Source organism: Lemur catta, chromosome 19, assembly GCF_020740605.2.
Source record: "Lemur catta isolate mLemCat1 chromosome 19, mLemCat1.pri, whole genome shotgun sequence".
Classification (NCBI taxonomy): domain Eukaryota; kingdom Metazoa; phylum Chordata; class Mammalia; order Primates; family Lemuridae; genus Lemur; species Lemur catta.
Genome location: NC_059146.1, coordinates 23,334,691 through 23,352,064, shown reverse-complemented (window position 1 = coordinate 23,352,064; position 17,374 = coordinate 23,334,691). Strand labels below are relative to the sequence as shown.

Sequence of the window (17,374 nt, the reverse complement as noted above, 5' to 3'; positions counted from 1 at the left end):
GATGGAGCGGTGGTGTGGCCACTGTCCCAGCAGGTGGGCTGGGCAGGCGTGGCGCTCAGCCCCCTCGTGCCCTCTATTTCCCCAGAGGATGCTGCCGTGAAGGGGCGGCTGGTGGAATGTCTGGAGACCGTGCTCAACAAGGCCCAGGAGCCCCCCAAGTCCAAGAAGGTGCAGCACTCCAACGCCAAGAACGCCGTCCTCTTCGAGACCATCAGCCTCATCATCCACTACGACAGGTGCCCACGTGGGCCCGGTGGGACCTGGTGCCCGGGCTCGGCAACAGGGCCTGGGGCAGGGGCTGGGGATCCCGACTTCTAGGCAGGAGGCGGATGGAGGAGTGAGGTGTTACCCTGTGAGGTTGGTGCTGGGCCCTCCCTGGGGGACGGAATCACTGGATATCTTTCTCTGGGCCACCAGGAGGGTCAGGACCAGGATGTAGGGCTGGTTCAGGCAGGAGTTAAGAGTCCTCCTTCTCCTTAATCTCCATCTCTGTTTCTCTCACGCTGCCCCTCTCTTATGGCACCCACCACCGCCCGGCAGCGAGCCCAACCTCCTGGTGCGGGCCTGTAACCAGCTGGGCCAGTTCCTGCAGCACCGGGAGACCAACCTGCGCTACCTGGCCCTGGAGAGCATGTGCACGCTGGCCAGCTCCGAGTTCTCCCACGAGGCCGTCAAGACCCACATCGACACCGTCATCAACGCTCTCAAGGTGCGCCCTCTCGGGGCCTGCCCCGGGCCCTCCGCCCCCTCAGAGGGGCCAGGGGCTCAGAGGCCCTTTGGTGGCCAGCCCTGTGCCCAGAGGGAGCCCAGAACACACCCTAGGCCCTGCTGTCCTCCCTCAGACGGAGCGGGACGTCAGCGTGCGGCAGCGGGCCGCCGACCTCCTCTACGCCATGTGCGACCGCAGCAACGCCAAGCAGATTGTGTCGGAGATGCTCCGGTACCTAGAGACGGCTGACTACGCCATCCGTGAAGAGATTGTGAGTCCTGGGGCGTGGGCCCCTCAGTCTGGGGGAGGAGGGGCTGGGCCTGGACCCCTGGGTCTCCCCATAGAGGCAGTGGTGAGCCCAGATCCAGGGGAGTCCAAGCCCCTCCTCCCTGTGGGCACACCCACACATGCACACACATCCCCACGTGCCCTCCCTCCTGGCGGCAGGTCCTGAAGGTGGCCATCCTGGCTGAGAAGTATGCGGTGGACTACAGCTGGTATGTGGACACCATTCTCAACCTCATCCGCATCGCGGGCGACTACGTGAGTGAAGAGGTGTGGTACCGTGTGCTACAGATCGTCACCAACCGTGATGACGTCCAGGGCTACGCCGCCAAGACGGTCTTTGAGGTCAGCATGCCTCCCTCACCCTGACCCCCAGGACAGGACCTCGAGGTAGAGCGAGGACCGCTGGGGATGGGGGCTGCCAGCCCCAGGCCACCATCCTGGCTCCTCTTCTGCATTGCTGGGCCCTCCCAGCAGTGCCTTTACCTCTCGGGGTCACCCAAGGGACCCAGGGGCTGTGGCTTCACAGACCTGCTGTAAGGAGTCTGCAGGGCACAGGCGTGGGGCACCCAGCATGTAGTTAGTTGCCTGTCCCCAGATCTTGGTAGTCTCCCTCTGTCCTGGGAGGGGGGCCCAGTGATGTTCCATTTCATTACCTGTGGGCTCAAGCCAGTCACTTACCCTCTCTGTGCCTCACTTTCCCCACCTATAACCCCACCCACATCGTAGCGTTGTGAGGGTTCCATGAGGCAGTAGGTTGCACGTGCTGAGCACTCCGAAGCAGGGCGCTCATCGTGGTCCCCGCCACGCCCCTCCCCTGCCCTCCCAGGCGCTGCAGGCCCCAGCCTGTCACGAGAACATGGTGAAGGTCGGCGGCTACATCCTTGGGGAGTTTGGGAACCTGATTGCTGGGGACCCCCGGTCCAGGTGAGGGAGCCTCAGGCTGTGGATGAACACACGTGCTTCTGAGGGATCTGGGGCTTGGGGGACCCCTGAGAACCTGAGGGCTGGTGACAATGGGGTTCTAGGCATCTTCTCGGCCTCTTGCCCCAACCACCTGTCAGGGTAAGGGAACCAGAAGACCCTGGGACCAAGCATTAAAGTGGTCACTGCCCTTCAGCCTTGGGGACTCTCAGTCCCCAGGAGCCAGTCTGTGGTCCTGGGAAGGGTCCATCCGAGGGAGGTGGCACTTCTTGTGGGGTTTCTGGGAGACAGCAGTGGAGCCCGGCCCTTCGCTGATGCCTGTCCCCCTCGCAGCCCCCCGGTGCAGTTCTCCCTGCTGCACTCCAAGTTCCACCTGTGCAGCGTGGCGACGCGGGCCCTGCTGCTGTCTACCTACATCAAGTTCATCAACCTCTTCCCTGAGACCAAGGCCACCATCCAGGGTGTGCTGCGGGCCGGCTCCCAGCTGCGCAACGCCGACGTGGAGCTGCAGCAGCGGGCCGTGGAGTACCTCACCCTCAGCTCGGTGGCCAGCACCGACGTCCTGGTCAGAGCCCTGGCCCCCTGCCCCTGCCCCTGCCCTCCTCCCCCTCTTCTCCTCATGACTGGAACTGACCTGCCCCCACCCGGACCCCGCCAGGCCACAGTGCTAGAGGAGATGCCACCCTTCCCTGAGCGCGAGTCTTCCATCCTGGCCAAGCTGAAACGTAAGAAGGGGCCAGGGGCCGGCAGCGCCCTAGATGATGGCCGCAGGGACGCCAGCAGCAACGACATCAATGGAGGTGTGGAGCCCACTCCCAGCACCGTGGTGAGTCCCACAGGGTGGGCCCTGCAAGGCCGGCGGGGGGCCAGGGCTGGCTGTGCCTGGTTCTCACCTTCACCTGCGCTTCCTGCAGTCAACGCCCTCGCCCTCCGCCGACCTCCTGGGGCTGCGGGCAGCCCCTCCCCCAGCCGCACCCCCGGCTCCTGCCAGCGCAGGGAACCTCCTGGTGGATGTCTTCGACGGCCCAGCAGCCCAGCCCAGCCTGGGGCCCACCCCCGAGGAGGCCTTCCTCAGGTACCCCTGCTTGGGCCGGGCCCCTGCTCTGGCCTTCTCAGCCTCTGCCCTCTTTCCGCTCAGCCCCTCCCACCTCCGCACTTGCTCCTCTCCCTGTCCCTGCGCCTTTGCCAGCCCCGCTGCTGCCTCCCCTGCCCTGGCCTCCTCGCTCCCTCCCTCCCTCTGGCCACCCTGGACTCTGCTGACCCCGGCCACCCTTTGTTGTCCTTTCCCATCACCGTTTCTCAGCCTGCTCTTCCTTCTCTCCTTCCCTCCTCCTTCTCTCTCTCTCCCCCTCTCTTCGGCCTTCTTGCTGCCTCTCTGGGATTGGCTGCCTGCCACGTCTGTCTTCTCTTGTCTGCTCTGGGATTGGATGGCCCAGCGAGCTGGAGCCGCCTGCCCCTGAGAGCCCCATGGCTTTGCTGGCTGACCCAGCTCCGGCTGCTGAGTAAGGGGTGGCCTGGGGGACTGGGGACAGACTCTGGTGTCCGCAGGGAGGGTTAAGGGGCTGGGAGCTCTTGTCAGGGGGTTCCGGATGAGTGGCAGAGGCAGGGACTTGGGAGGAAAGTGAAACTTGGAGTCCTCTGATAGGGGCACGTGCCAGGGTGCCATTTGCATTGGAGGCAACTGCTGGTCTGATTCTGGGGTTCTTTGAGGCTCTGTGAGGAGTCTGGGTATGTGGCTCTGGGGTTCTGTCCTTGCAGGGCTTGTCTCACACCCATTAGCTCTGGGTCTTTCCCTCCAGCCCCTCAAGTCCCTTCCCATCTCACTCCTCTCTCGCCTCCAGCCCGGGTCCCGAGGACATCGGCCCTCCCATTCCAGAGGCCGATGAACTGCTGAACAAGTGAGTCCTGGGGGAGATGGGGAAGGGGAACAGGGACAAATAGGGAGCCCAAGCCAGGCACAGACAGGTACCCTTGTCATCCTGAGCTCCCTGCCACCCCTACGCAGGTTTGTGTGCAAGAACAACGGGGTCCTGTTTGAGAACCAGCTGCTGCAGATCGGAGTCAAGTCAGAGTTCCGGCAGAACCTGGGTGCATCCGGTGGACTGTGGGGGCGGGGTGGGAGGGAGACCTTGGCTTGGGTGGTGGCTGGGAGGGGGGTCAGAGGAACTCGGATGGAGCCCTGCCTCCCCCACCCACTGCAGGCCGCATGTATCTCTTCTATGGCAACAAGACCTCGGTGCAGTTCCAGAACTTCTCGCCCACTGTTGTCCACCCAGGAGACCTCCAGACTCATATCCTCTCAGGCTCGGCGCAGCCCCCTGGCTCCAGCTTGGCCCCTCTTACTGTGAGGGCTTGGGCATGTGCTTATCTCTCTGAGATTTAGTGTCTTCATCTGTAGGACAGGAGGTGACAACAAGACGATGAGCAGGAGGCATTACTTCGAGAACCCCACCTGCTCAGGGCCTCAGTTCGGCCCTGTCAGGCACCTTTGATGTCCTAGACTTGTTCTCTGCTGGGCTCCATGCCCATGATGCCAGGGTCCCCTGCACTCGGGAGCTAGGCCTGGGGGTCTAGAAGGCTCTTGTAGGCAGCTCTGTGCCAGGAACGGGGTGGAGGCAAGAGATGCATAAAACTGGCTCCTTGTACATGGGTTATGGACATGAATGCACATGATGAGACCACTAATTACTGCCATCTTTGGGTGCTGATCATGTGCCAAACATACAGGCAAGTACTTGAAATGGATTCTTTCATCAACTCCTGAGGACATTTTAGCACGTGTCCACTTTGTAGATGGGACTGAGAGAGTTAAGTGGCTTGTCCACAGTCACCCAGGTGGTTAAGAGCTGGGATTCAAACCCAAGTGAGCCTCCAGAGCCAATGCTGTTATCTCAATACGGTGTGACTTGTGGTGCAATAGGGCCACCGAGACCACTATGAAAGGTCAGAGGAGGCACTTAGGGGGCAGGTCAGAGGTTGCATAGGAGGAACTTTGTAGCTGGGCCTTACAGGGTGAGTCCAGGATTGCAGGCTGGGGCTGCCCGGAAGCCAAGGGTTCATGGCCAAGACCCCTTCGGGCCACCTTTTCTGTCTCTGGCTTCCTTGACCACGGGTGCGCACAGCTGGCCGTGCAGACCAAGCGCGTGGCGGCGCAGGTGGACGGTGGGGCACAAGTGCAGCAGGTGCTCAACATCGAGTGTCTGCGGGACTTTCTGACGCCCCCCCTGCTGTCAGTGCGCTTCCGGTGAGTCGGGGGCGGGGCCCTTCCTGGGGGCGGGGCTTCTGGGCCGAGGGGCGGGGCTTGACAGCCTTGCCACCTCCCGTACCAGGTATGGTGGCGCCCCCCAGTCCCTCACCCTGAAGCTCCCAGTGACCATCAACAAGTTCTTCCAGCCGACAGAGATGGCGGCCCAGGACTTCTTCCAGCGCTGGAAGCAGCTGAGCCTGTGAGCGAGGGGATGGGGCCGAGGCCGCTGGGGGTTGGGGGCTGGGGGGGCAGGGGCAGAGCATCCAGGTCGCTGACCTGAACCTTCCCCCACCCCCAGGCCTCAGCAGGAGGCACAGAAAATCTTCAAAGCCAACCACCCCATGGATGCCGAGGTTACTAAGGCCAAGGTGAGAGACTAGGGGCGTGTTTCTGGAGTCTGTTTTTCCATCTGTAAAGTGGGGCCAATTTTCAGCCCCAAGGGTTTTTGGGAACCAGGATGCCGCGGTGTGGGCGCTAACAGCTCTGCCACCCTCACGCCTGCTCCCCTCCGCCCAGCTTCTGGGGTTTGGCTCTGCTCTCCTGGACAACGTGGACCCCAACCCTGAGAACTTTGTGGGGGCTGGGATCATCCAGACTAAAGCCCTGCAGGTGGGCTGTCTGCTCCGGCTGGAGCCCAATGCCCAGGCCCAGGTGAGTTGCTGTGGGAGGTCCCAAGGCCCACAGGAAGGGCTCCTGGCTGTCCCGCTCCCTGTGCCCACCCCACTGTGCCCACTCCTTCTGCCTCACCGCCCCCTTCTCTATCCCTGTCTCCTCCATCTATCCCTACCATTAGCTCTCTCCTGTCCCCTTCCTCCGGTCTTCCTCTCCCTCTCCCTGCCTGATTCCTGGCCTTCCATATCCTTTCTACCTGTCTTGGGCTCTTTTGTCCCCCTCCTCTCTGGAGACCTCTTGTCTCTTCTGTCACCGTTCTGATCCTGTCATCCTTCTCTCTCGTTTTATCTCCTCTGAATCCCCCTCTCCCTGGGCTCTCTGTCCCCTCCCATGTGGTCTCCCCCATCCCCTCTGAGTCCTCCCCCCTTTTCCCCCCACCCAGATGTACCGGCTGACCCTGCGCACCAGCAAGGAGCCTGTCTCCCGTCACCTGTGTGAGCTGCTGGCCCAGCAGTTCTGAGCCCTGGACTCTGCCCCCGGGGATGTGGCCGGCACTGGGCAGCTCCTAGAACTGAGGCAGCTTTGGTGGATGGGGTGGATGGGGGACCTCCACTCGTGACAGGAAAAGACCCCAGGGGTTGGGGGAGATGCCTGGGACCTTCCTCCGGCCTTTTGTATTTTTATTTTTGTTCATCTGCTGCTGTTTACATTGTGGGGGGTAAGGGGGAGCCCCCTCCCTCCCTTTCCCCTCCAAGCACAGAGGGGAGAGGGGCCAGGGAAGTGGGTGCCTCCTCCCCTCCTCCCCCACCCTGTCGTAGCCCCTCCCACCCTCTCCCCATCCAGGGGCTGTGTATTATTGTGAGCGAATAAACAGAGAGACGCTAACAGCCCCATGTGTGTGTCCGTCACCCACTCCCTGGTGGTCAAAGAAGTGGGGTGAGGGCGTGCAGCGTGTGGGTGGCCAGGTTTCGAAGCCCGTGGGTGGGACTCTGAGGATACAGCAGAAGCAGCAGCCGCCTATGCCCCAACTGCAGGCCCACCAGATGCAATCCTGTGTCTGGTTCCTTGGACCCCAACACAAGGTAGCAGGCTCTGGGCAGCGGGGCCCCGTGGACTGCATCTTCTGTCTTCTCCAGTGGCCCTGGCTCTGGGGAGAGGACATGGAGCACTGAGGTGACAAGTAGGATGCTAACCCTCAGAAGCCCGACCCCAGCCTGGGCCCAAGTTCTGAATCTGTGGAGTCTCTTCGCACAGGCTTGGGGAGCCTCCTGCCAGGGGAGGGCCTTGGGCTCTAGCCAGCTATCAGCAACCTGAACAAGGCCACCGTCTTCCCACCCAGCCACGCCGTTTTCCTGGGGATGCTGTGTGCAGCCCCAGGCAATGCTCTTAGCAATACAAGTCACAAACATGCTGCTGACACTTATCAGACACCAGGCTGCAACACACGAGCTTGAGTCCCCCCCCCACCCCGATTTACACAGGGGGAAAGCAGGCAGAGAGAGGTGGAATCGCACAGCTAGCAAGGGCTAAGGCCCTTGAGGTGGCGGTCGGGGTCTTCACCAGGGTTGTAGCACCACCCCAGTTCCCTTCCTTCCTTTTTCTTTCTGGGGCCTTATGGGTTCTACAACAATTTTTCCTTCCTAACCTGGACTCTAAGAAATATCGCCCTACCCCTACCCGCCCCCCCGCTACCCTGGCTGTCAACAAAGTCTGGGCTGTCAGCAGCAGTGCAGAGTGGTGGCCTGCTGGATACAGAGCAAACTGCCTGTGTTTGAACCATGGTTCTGCCACTTATTAGCTGAGCCTCAGTTTCCTCGTCTGTAACATGAGCATGATGATATAACAGGATAATCCTCACCAGCGAGGATAAAGTGAGTCATTACATATAAAAGCACTGGCAAGAGAGAAGAGGTCTCGGTGTTAGTTATTACTAAATACTAGGATTACCCAGGAGTCTCAGAAACCAGCCAGGGACCTCCTTCCCCTCCCTCCCTGTCTATCAATGCTCTGTTTTCCAGGAAAACCACTGCCCGGTGCATGCTGGGTTCTCCTGCCAGTTTCTCCAACCCTACTTCTCACTCCCACCTTGTGCAACCTAGGTCTCAGTGCCCCTGCCTGTGCACTGCGCCTGCCACTGACCTGGTGGGAAGTGTGTGGTGGTGACCAGGGTGTAGAAGTTGCGGAGGAGGCGCCGGCGCTTTTCAGGGGAAGGCCCTGGCAGAGAAGACACACGGTGATGGCGAGCCCCTCTCCGGCCCACACTCCTCCTGGGCCCGCCCTTGTCCTTAGTCACCTTTATCCCTCAGGGGCTCCACAGTAAAGAGACAACGTTTCAGTTCAAGGTGGAGGAGCAGCAGCCTGTGGGAAAGGGGGTGTCACGGCCAGGGAAGAAGGGATGAGGACCCCAACTCACTCCCCTCCCCTCGTCCAAGCCCTACCCAAGGATGTCTGTGTGCAGGGGGAAGCCATCTGGCAGTGCTCGAGGTCCCAGAGGTAAGCAGGCCCGCAGAGGGTCCAGCAGTGGCTGCCACCAGCGCTCCAGAAGCTGCAGGGGGGCGTTATCAGGGGGGTGTGGTCATAAAGAGGCGGGGCCCGTGGGGGAGGGCTGGGAGTCACCAAAGGGAGGAGGCGTGGCCAGGTGGGGATGGGGCGTAGGAGAGGAGAGGAGGGAGAAGACCATGGAAGGGGTGCGACCTTGAAGGACAGAAGACGAGCGAAAGAGTGGCCAAGTTGGGGTGGAGGAGATTGGAGCGCAGCCCAGGGGACGGGGTGCCGGAGGAAAGAAGCCGCTGGCTCTCGGGGCCGGGTGGTGAGGGAGGGAGCTTGCGGGCAGAGGGTGCAATTGGTGGGGGAAGCGGGACAAGACGCGGATTCACCTGCGGATACAACTGGCTGAGGGGTGGGCGCGGCCCGCAGAGCAGACACAGCTCCAGGCCGGGCAGCAGCGTCAGGGTCAGGAGCCTGTGAGGGACCTGAAGCAGGGCACAGGTGGGGCCGACCGCAGTTCCGCCCCTTTCCATCACAAATCCCGCCTCCTCGCGCACTCGTCCCGCTCCTCGCTTCCCCCTGCCCCGCCCCCCGCCGGCCCCACCCACTCACCGTGGGACTCCCGTGCGGCAGGTACACCGGGTAGTCGCGAGCGGCCTGCGGCGGCAGGGACCCCACCAACCAGGGGAGCAGCACGGCCTCAGGCGTCCCCAGCCGCCACCAGCCCTCTGTTGCTGCCACCACCCGGCCTGACACCACCAGACTGACGAAGGCCGTGCCCGCGGCCTCAGCGAACCCGGAGAGGGCTTCCTGGGTAAGGGGAGGCAGGCGGACTGGAAGTCAGGAGACGTGAGCAGGGGGCGCGGTGACTTCCCAGGTGGGCAAGGAATGGGAAGAGACAGGCATGTGCCAGGTAGGCACAAGCAACATTCTACTGAAGCTCAGAGAAGTCAAGCCACCTGCTGAGAGCCACACTGCTGGCAGGTGGCCACACCAGGCAAATCAACAAGCGCAGTATTTAAGGAAGGGCACATAGAGATTCGCCAGGTGGAAGGGAGAGCGTTTACCAAGGTCGGGAAGCTGGGAAGTTGTTAAGATCTGTGGGGCCCCTGTGGCAGCTGGGTGAAGGGAGATTGTGGATTTAGCAACAGGTTGGCGGGTGCCACCAGGCTGAGGGCCTGCGACCTTGTCCTCAGGAAGATGGAGGCCCCAGGAGGGCTGTGAGCAGAGGTGGGACAGGGCCAGCTCTGGGTGTAGAAAGATTCTTCTGGGGCCAAGTGGCGGTCAGAGCGGAAGCAGAGAGGATAGGAAGGGGTGGAGACAATGGTCCAGGGGAACAAGGATGAGGACTGAGCCAGAGGAACAGATGTTGTTTCCACGGTGTCCCCAATACCTGCAGGACAGACCCGTCTGGAGGAATCACGCAGTCCACACACTGGGTCAGGTCCCCGATGAGCTCCGAGTCCCCTAGGAAGCTGTCAATAAGGCGGTAGGTGGCCTAGCAGAGGGAGAAGGGAGGAGCCTAGGACCCAGGTGGCCACAGACCTCCTGCCTCCCCTCAGAAAACTGGCAATGCCTGGCCTAGCTCCAGGGTCAGACAAACAAGTTGCCCCAAGAACCCATGGGGTCAGGCTGCCCCAGGGGCTTCTGGGAACTGTAGTTCCTGAGTAGCAGTGCTCAGGTATCCCAGCTTTCCATCCTCATGTCCTGCAGCCTCACCCTCAACTCCTTCTTCAGTCTCTCTACGTTGCGGATATTGGTCAGTTCTTCAAGTCCCACAAGAAGAACCTAGAAGAACCACATAGAAGAGTAGGGGCCCTGGACAACGGTTCTAAGAGAGAAAGGGCTGGAACCTGAACTCCTGGGTCTGAGGGAAGAGGAGGCTTGGGGCCTTGGCAACTGGGACTGAGGGCCAGGATTCCTGGGTTCTGAGGGAGAAGTGGGTTGGGGGCCTGGACTCCTAGGTCTGAGGGAGAATGATGCTGAGAGCTCAGATTTCTGGGTTTGGGAGAAAAGAGGGCTGGGGAGTCTCACCATGGCCCCAAACACCATCTGGAGTAGCCTCTCCAGGCTCAGCTCAGAGACACCCTCCTCAGATGACAGAACAATGAGGGTGATACTGTAGGAATGGAATGTGAGAAGGAAGAATGAGTCCAGGCCTCTGAAACTGGGCAGGGGGTACAGTAGGTTCTGCCCATTGATCCTAGAATGCCAGATACATCTCCCTGTCTTTCTTACAGAGACAATCTCAGGGATCTGAGAGCGTAACTGACTTGCCAAAGATCCCACAGCCAAATAAATGCTGGCCTTGGAAAGCTGGAAAGCCTCCAGGGTCATCTTCAACAGGGTTCTCTCCAGGCCCTGTCCCCGTATCCCAAGCTCCCGCCTAATAACCTGTCATGGAAGCTTTTCCACACCACAGTCGTGTCCTCCGTCCTCGCAGAGCTCAGCTGCACCTCCAGATTCTGCCCGAACATGTGGACTCCATTGAGGGAGCCGATGACAGAGAATGGAAGCTGGGGAGGGGATGGGGCATTAGACAGGAGCCCCCAATATCCTTCTCCTTGGGACACAAGTGTCCAAGATCCCAGCCCCCTCCTCTTTTCATATGCCTTGGCAGTTCCTCCTTCCGGGAACCAGGCTTACTGTCCGTTGCCCCCTCGGTTTCAACACTGAAACCTCCACAGCCCCTGCTCCCTCGAGGATCCGGAGTCAAAACGCCTAACCCCCTTATATTAGATCCAGGCATCCAAGGCCCCACCTGCTGACGGGTGGGGGCGCCGCCACGGCTGCTCCTGCAGAACAGGGGGACCCCGCTGGAGGACGCGAGGCACAGCAGATGCACAGTGCCCCCCGTCCCCTCCTCCCCCATTTGGAACCCCCTCCTGCAGCCCTCCACGTGGGGACAGTCAGTGCCGGTCTCGGAGCATGCCAGTAATCACAGTAAATCGGCCTGTTGTCCGGAGCCGCCAGAGGGCGAGATGGGGAGCTGATTGGAAGACAACTAAATTCCCGCCTTCTCCCTCCCACTCAAACAGACCCTCAATCCCTATTCAGGCACCTCCCCCAAATCCAGTTAGGTTTTCTTCCGTTCCAGCCGGAAGTCACTATACCCCTAACAAACATGGCGGCTAATTATACTTGCAAAGCTTTGTAGTTTCTCCCTGAAGTAGTTTGACTTCATTTATTTAAAGAGAACGAAGACACCAGCTTGAAGGCACTGACTGTGCTAAAGCATTGTCTAGAAACCATCTGGTAAGATATAATGGGGTTTACATTGTAAATGGAAAAAAAAAACAAAACAGCTTTTGAGCAAAGATGGCGGCGGTGCCAAGCGTTGCCTAGCAACCACAGTCACCCTAGCTTTCTTCTTCCTAGTGGTAAACACTGTGCCCTACTCAAAGATGGCGACAGCGCCAGAGCGTTGCCTAGCAACCACATTCGGTCTCATTCCCATTCTAAGGCAGTAAACAGCTATGCCCCGCTCAAAGATGGCCCCACGTCGAAGTCCGAGCACCCACCTTCGGGCGAAATGGAGAAAAACACCATCTCCCCCGTCACCTTCGAGGGTGGTTTGGTCCAGTGAGCGTTGCCTAGTAACCACCAAAAGAGATGATTGTTTTTGTTATTAGAAAAAGAAAGAGGAAATGCCTTATTTTCCAGAATCTTAGAAATAACATTTTTCAAATGAATTTATACATGACAGTATATCACGGATAAAGTGAAAATACTCCTTCCCAAATACTTTCCTTAAAATAAAGACAGTTTAACACAGAATATTCACACTTTTTTACAAATGTGATCATTGTACTGAGGTTTTCATACTCTTTTATAAAAAAGTATAAATCCACTTCATCTTTTCAATATATTTTTATAATCTATTTTATGGATGTAACAAACTGATTTGACCAATCCTATGTTGACTGACATATGTTAGGTTTTTTTCCTGTGTGTGTTTAAAGTTGAGTTAGCAGGCTGAGCATGGTGGCTCACACCTGTAATCTTAGCACTCTGGGAGGCCGAGGTGGGTGTATTGTTGGAGCTCAGGAGTTCAAGCAAGACCCCCGTCTCTACTAAAAATAGAAAGAAATTAGCTGAACAACTAAAAATATATACAAAAAATTAGCCGGGCATGGTGGCACATGCCTGTAGTCCCAGCAACTCAAGAGGCTGAGGCAGGAGGATTGCTTGAGCCCAGGAGTTTGAGGTTGCTGTGAGCTAGGCTGATACCACGGCACTCTAGCCAGGGCAACAGAGTGAGACTGTGTCTCAAAAAAATAAATAAATAAAAAATAAAGTTGAGTTAGCAATTTCATCAGCTAGATATTTTCTTTTGTTGTAAAAACAGTTCCCTTCATTCATCCAAGCATATTTACAAAATATACAGTAATTTAAAAAAACATTTATTTCCCTTAATATATGTATGCTTTGCTTGCATTCTAGATTTGATTTCCAATAGTTGATACAAAGAAAATTAAGATGTCTACCTTACACATTACATTAATCAAACTTATAGAGGCATAAAAAGATACATAAAATAATTAGCAATTCCTCCCTGTAGTTCCATGAATTTTTTCTTCAGTTCATTTATATTATGACCACTGATATATTTCTATCATCTTTTATATTTCTTGTTGTCCTGCCTTGTAAATGTTTCTTTCTTGCCCTTTTCTGAATCAAATTTTTTTTTATTTTTAATTTTTTTAAAGATGGGGTCTGGGTCTGTTGCCTAAGTTCAAGTGCAGTGATATGATCATAGCTCACTGCAACCTCAAATTCCTGGCCCAAGTGATCTTCCCACCACAACTTCCTGAGTAGCTGGGACTACATGCCTGTGCCACCACACCCTACTTGGATTGAAGAGTTTTTCTCAATCCATTCTCTCTCTTTTTTTTTTTAATTTTTTAATTTTTTTTTGAGACAGAGTCTCACTTTGTTGCCTGGGCTAGAGTGACTGCCAAGGCGTCAGTCAGCCTAGCTCACAGCAACCTCAAATTCCTGGGCTTAAGTGATCCTCCTGCCTCAGCCTCCTGGGTAGCTGAGACTACAGGTGTGAGCCACCACGCCCGCCTAATTTTTTGTTTCTATTTTTAGTTGACTGGTATTTTTTTTTTCTATTTTTAGTAGAGATGGGGGTCTCCCTCTTGCTGAGGCTGGTCTCTAACTCCTGACCTCCAGCAATCCTCCCTCCTCGGCCTCCCATAGTGCTAGGATTACAGGCTGAGCCACCTCACCCGGCCCATTTTTTCTCTCTTTCTTGATTTTGAATTTATGCACTCTATGGCTCTTTTATTTTTAGAAGTTATTATTGAAATTTTACTTACATTTAACTTAGCAAAGCCTAACATTAAACAAGATCTTAAATCCTCTTTCAAATAATACAAAGAGCATAGAACAGCTTAACTCTGTTGAATGCTCTCCAGACTAACCAGTGTTACCCAGTATTTTTTCTGACTTTTTAAAATGCCCTACTGAATACTTTTATAATTTATGTAACCAATGTTTATTTGTAATTATATATGTGTTTGTGATTCTTTTTGTCCTCCTCCTTCTTTCTTGCAAATCAGCCCATCTTCCCAGCATAATTTTTAATATTTCTACTTCCTAAAGTACATCCTTTTAGAAGTTCCTTTAGTGCAAGTCTTTTGGAGTTACATTCTATTTTTATTACGTGGAGTTACTTTGCCTCACTTTCACTATTGTACAAGTCTGGAATGATAGTTAATTTTTCTCAAAACTTTGAATATATTATTCCATTGTCTCCTACTTTCCATTTTTACTGTTAAGAAGCTGGTGTCATTATACATATAATTTCTTTGCAGAGATCTGTTCTTTCCTTCTGGGTGCTTTTCGGTCTTTCATAATGATGAGTCAAGTTGAGCAATTCTTTTTATTTATCCTGATTTTATACTTTGTACTATTAGGATTCATGCTTTTCATCAATTCTAGAAAACATACACCCATAAGCTATTAAAATATTGCCTCCATTTTATTCTCTTTTTTCCTTTTGGGACTCCAACTAGGAAGATGTTAGACCTTCTTCTTTAAGTCCCCATATCCATTTTTAAATTTTAATAAAATATTTTTCAGCCAGACACAGTGGCTCACACGTGTAGTCCCAGCTACTCGGGAGGCTGAGGCAGGAGGATCACTTGAGCCCAGGAGTTTGAGATTGCAGTGAGCTATGATGATGCCACCACACTCCACCTGGGGCGACAGAGTGCAACTCTGTCTCAAAAATAAAAATTTTTTTCATTTCCTAATATTGCATTCTTAGTAATTTCTTATATATCTTCCAGTTCACTAATTCTCTCTTCAGCTGTCTTAATCTTCTGTTTAAGTCACCCTTTCAGTTTTTTTGTTTCAACAATTTTAAAAATTACATTGTGGTCCTCCCCCAAACCCCACCTGTTCTTTTTTGATATCTTCTTGCTGCTGGCTGATCTCTGTGTCTGTAGTAGGCTGGTTCTAAAATGCCTCCCAGTGACCTCCACCTCCTGGTATTCACTCCCTTTTCCTCTTTTCTTGTGTACGAATGGGACCTGTGACTTACTTTTAACACTTGAAATTTGGTAAAAATGATACGAGGTTATTTCTGACATACTAGGTTATGAAGAGTGTGACTTCCATCTGGCTTGTATTTGCTCCCTTACTGGTGCTCTCTCTCACTGCTCTAATGCCACAACTGCCGTGTTGTGACCTGCCAAAGGAGAGGTCCAAGGAACTTAGGGTGGCCTCTGGTCAACAGCCTGTGAACTGAGTCCCAACCACTATGTGACTGAACATGGAAGCAGATCCTTCTCTAATTGAGCCTTGAGATGATTACAACCCCGAGTGAACACTTCGATTACCGCCTGTGAGCGCCCCTGATGCACAGGACCTAGCTAAGGCCGTGGCTGGATTCCTGGTCTACAGAAACTGTGAAATAATCATATCATTGTTTTAAGGACCAAGTTTGTTACACAGCCCAAGATAACTTAGACCATGTCCTTTATTTCTGCTACCATCGTGCAATTTATGGCATATTATAAACCTGACAATTGTAGTACCTGGAGTCCTTCAGGGATCTACATCAATTGAGTATTGTTTCTGTGAACTCTTACTTATAGTCCTTTCTATGCTGGTCTTTGTGAACTCATTACCTGATGTTGATCTGAGTTTTGTAGGAAAGATTTACTTCTGCTGCTGCAGGTTACCACGGGTACTACTGACTTGGAACTAGTTCAGCTGTCCTGGTAGATGGTGGCTGAGCTAGTGAACCAACCAGAGAACCAGATTTAGTTATCACAGCTGCCCTCAGCCTCCAGGCAATGCCAGTGTAGCCGCTTCCCTGTGCAGGTAGTTCTGTCTCAACCACCCCTCTTTTTAGTTAATTTCTGATTCTCCATCTTTTGGGGGGAAAGAGGGGAATTTTAAAATTTTATTTTAAAAAATCTCTTTTAATTTTAATTTTCTTTTTTAGGAATAGGGTCTTACCCTGTCACCCAGGCTGGAGTGCAGTGGTATGATCATAGCTCATTGCAGCATCGACCTCATGGGCTCAGGTGATCTTCTTGTCTCAGCCTCCTGAGTAGCCAGGACTACAGGCACGAGTCAACAAGCATGGCTAATTTTTCTTACTTTTCGTAGAGATGGGGTCTTATTTTGCCTGAACCGATCTCAAACTCCTGGCCTCAAGTGACCCTCCTGACTTTGCCTCCCAAAGTGTTTATAGTGCTTATAGGATTATAGGTCTGAGCCACCACTCCCAGTGAGAGAGGATTCTTGAAGACTATGCTTACCTCTTATGAAACCACCAATGTAGCAAAAACAGTGTTAGTACATGTAGTCCATCTTAATGGCAGAAGCTGAAGCCCAGTCTAAAATAACTGTTTATGTTACCATTTGTAATACATTAATGGAAATGGTTAAAAATCAGTTAATTCAACCAATCTAACATTCAGCTTATCTAATGAAAAGATTGTTGATAGGCAGATTTTACCTATAGGTACCATTTTAATCTTTATGCCTGTTGATCATTTTTCCTTTCTCCATGTTACTTTTATCTTCCTTATAACCTTATTAAAATTTTAATTACACTTGCATAAAAAGGAGGGAGCTGCTCTAGATTCAAATAAACTTAAGAGACATAATGTCTAAATATGAATATGGTCTTTCTTTGGATCCTGATTCCAATAAAGCAATTGTAAAAAGACATTTTGAGAGAACTGGGGACATTTGATTATAGACAGTGTTGGATGATACTAAGAAAGAAATTATTTTTGCTAAGGGTGATAATGCCATAGTGGATATGTAAGAAAATGTCCCTAAATTTTGAAAGATGCCTACCAAGTATGTTGAAGTAAAATGATATAATTTTAGGAATTTTCTTTAAAAGATTTCAGCAAAGAAAATGAAAGAAAAAGAGATGGATAAAGTAAATGTGACAAAATGGTTAATACTGCTGTGTTCAAAGGGAATGCACTCTTTTGCCTTCAAATACATTGCCAAACTGAATTGAAGCCAATTGTCCTGACTTACACTAGGCAATGTCTGAGACTACTAATTTTATCCAAACCCTTCCACCCCCATGGACATTACTCTTTTCAAAATTAATTAACATGAAAAGATAAAATGCTATGTCATTAGGCTTTCTGTTAGCACTTTTCAAATGGCAAAGATAATCAGTTTTCAGATGGTTATTGGCCATTTAAAATTTTTTTATGTGTGAGGGAAAAGCCTACTCAGGTTTCTTTCTACTTAAAAAAAAGTTTCTCTTTTTTTCTATTCTATTTTTTTTTTTACACTCATTGCATGAAAGTTTCAGAGGTCTAGGTTTCTTTCCACTTTAAAAAATAACAGTATTCTATCTAAATTGTTATTGATAAGTAAGAATTATTTGTGTAGCAAATTTCTATCAACAAATACGTTACAAAGATTTTCCCAGTTTGTCGTATATTTCTCAACTTGCTTTATGCAGTCTTTGTGGGCAAATTGGTAAGATTTTACATGTTCTGGCTTCGCTACAGTGCTAACAAACTCTGCTCAGGACTTCAGAATTATACATTGTTATTTCTTTTTCCTTCACATAGTTTTAGGGTTTCATTCGTTGCATTTACGTTGTTAATCCA

At 53.0% G+C, this 17,374-nt stretch overlaps 2 protein-coding genes across 3 annotated transcripts in view; one reads left to right on the top strand and one right to left on the bottom strand.

Moving 5' to 3' along the window:
* AP2A1 (adaptor related protein complex 2 subunit alpha 1) overlaps positions 1 to 6,664 on the top strand; it is a 32,323-nt gene extending 25,659 nt beyond the window's left edge. The window contains exons 8-24 of one of the 2 annotated variants that reach the window (XM_045531125.1): positions 86 to 236; positions 541 to 709; positions 843 to 980; positions 1,157 to 1,339; positions 1,824 to 1,921; positions 2,252 to 2,483; positions 2,577 to 2,744; positions 2,833 to 2,993; positions 3,355 to 3,420; positions 3,760 to 3,816; positions 3,924 to 4,006; positions 4,120 to 4,209; positions 5,039 to 5,162; positions 5,248 to 5,364; positions 5,464 to 5,533; positions 5,682 to 5,816; positions 6,220 to 6,664. In XM_045531125.1, the coding sequence (XP_045387081.1) occupies positions 86 to 236; positions 541 to 709; positions 843 to 980; positions 1,157 to 1,339; positions 1,824 to 1,921; positions 2,252 to 2,483; positions 2,577 to 2,744; positions 2,833 to 2,993; positions 3,355 to 3,420; positions 3,760 to 3,816; positions 3,924 to 4,006; positions 4,120 to 4,209; positions 5,039 to 5,162; positions 5,248 to 5,364; positions 5,464 to 5,533; positions 5,682 to 5,816; positions 6,220 to 6,297 (2,120 nt within the window). In that variant the 3' untranslated portion in view covers positions 6,298 to 6,664. The remainder of the gene's footprint in view (positions 1 to 85; positions 237 to 540; positions 710 to 842; positions 981 to 1,156; positions 1,340 to 1,823; positions 1,922 to 2,251; positions 2,484 to 2,576; positions 2,745 to 2,832; positions 2,994 to 3,354; positions 3,421 to 3,759; positions 3,817 to 3,923; positions 4,007 to 4,119; positions 4,210 to 5,038; positions 5,163 to 5,247; positions 5,365 to 5,463; positions 5,534 to 5,681; positions 5,817 to 6,219) is intronic. The other variant, XM_045531126.1, reaches the window with a different exon arrangement.
* Positions 6,420 to 11,339, bottom strand: FUZ (fuzzy planar cell polarity protein). The gene is made up of 11 exons (XM_045531127.1): positions 11,026 to 11,339; positions 10,659 to 10,780; positions 10,299 to 10,383; positions 9,984 to 10,052; positions 9,658 to 9,762; positions 8,877 to 9,074; positions 8,654 to 8,749; positions 8,216 to 8,322; positions 8,071 to 8,135; positions 7,917 to 7,991; positions 6,420 to 6,924 (listed from the first exon to the last, which is right to left on the bottom strand). The coding sequence occupies exons 1-11, from the start codon at positions 11,134 to 11,136 to the stop codon at positions 6,701 to 6,703; spliced, it is 1,257 nt and encodes a 418-aa protein (XP_045387083.1). The 5' UTR covers positions 11,137 to 11,339; the 3' UTR covers positions 6,420 to 6,700.
* Between the last annotated feature and the right edge of the window lie 6,035 nt (positions 11,340 to 17,374).

Bases quoted from the DNA above. Each gene is read 5' to 3' on its own strand.
- FUZ (XM_045531127.1), bottom strand. From the start codon at position 11,136: ATGGGGGAGGAGGGGACGGGGGGCACTGTGCATCTGCTGTGCCTCGCG. The intron at 10,384-10,658 runs GTTATTAGGCGG...CCATTCCTACAG, and splicing joins TGGAAAAGCTTCCATGACAG to TATCACCCTCATTGTTCTGT. The intron at 9,763-9,983 runs GTGAGGCTGCAG...TCCCTCTGCTAG, and splicing joins GACTGAAGAAGGAGTTGAGG to GCCACCTACCGCCTTATTGA.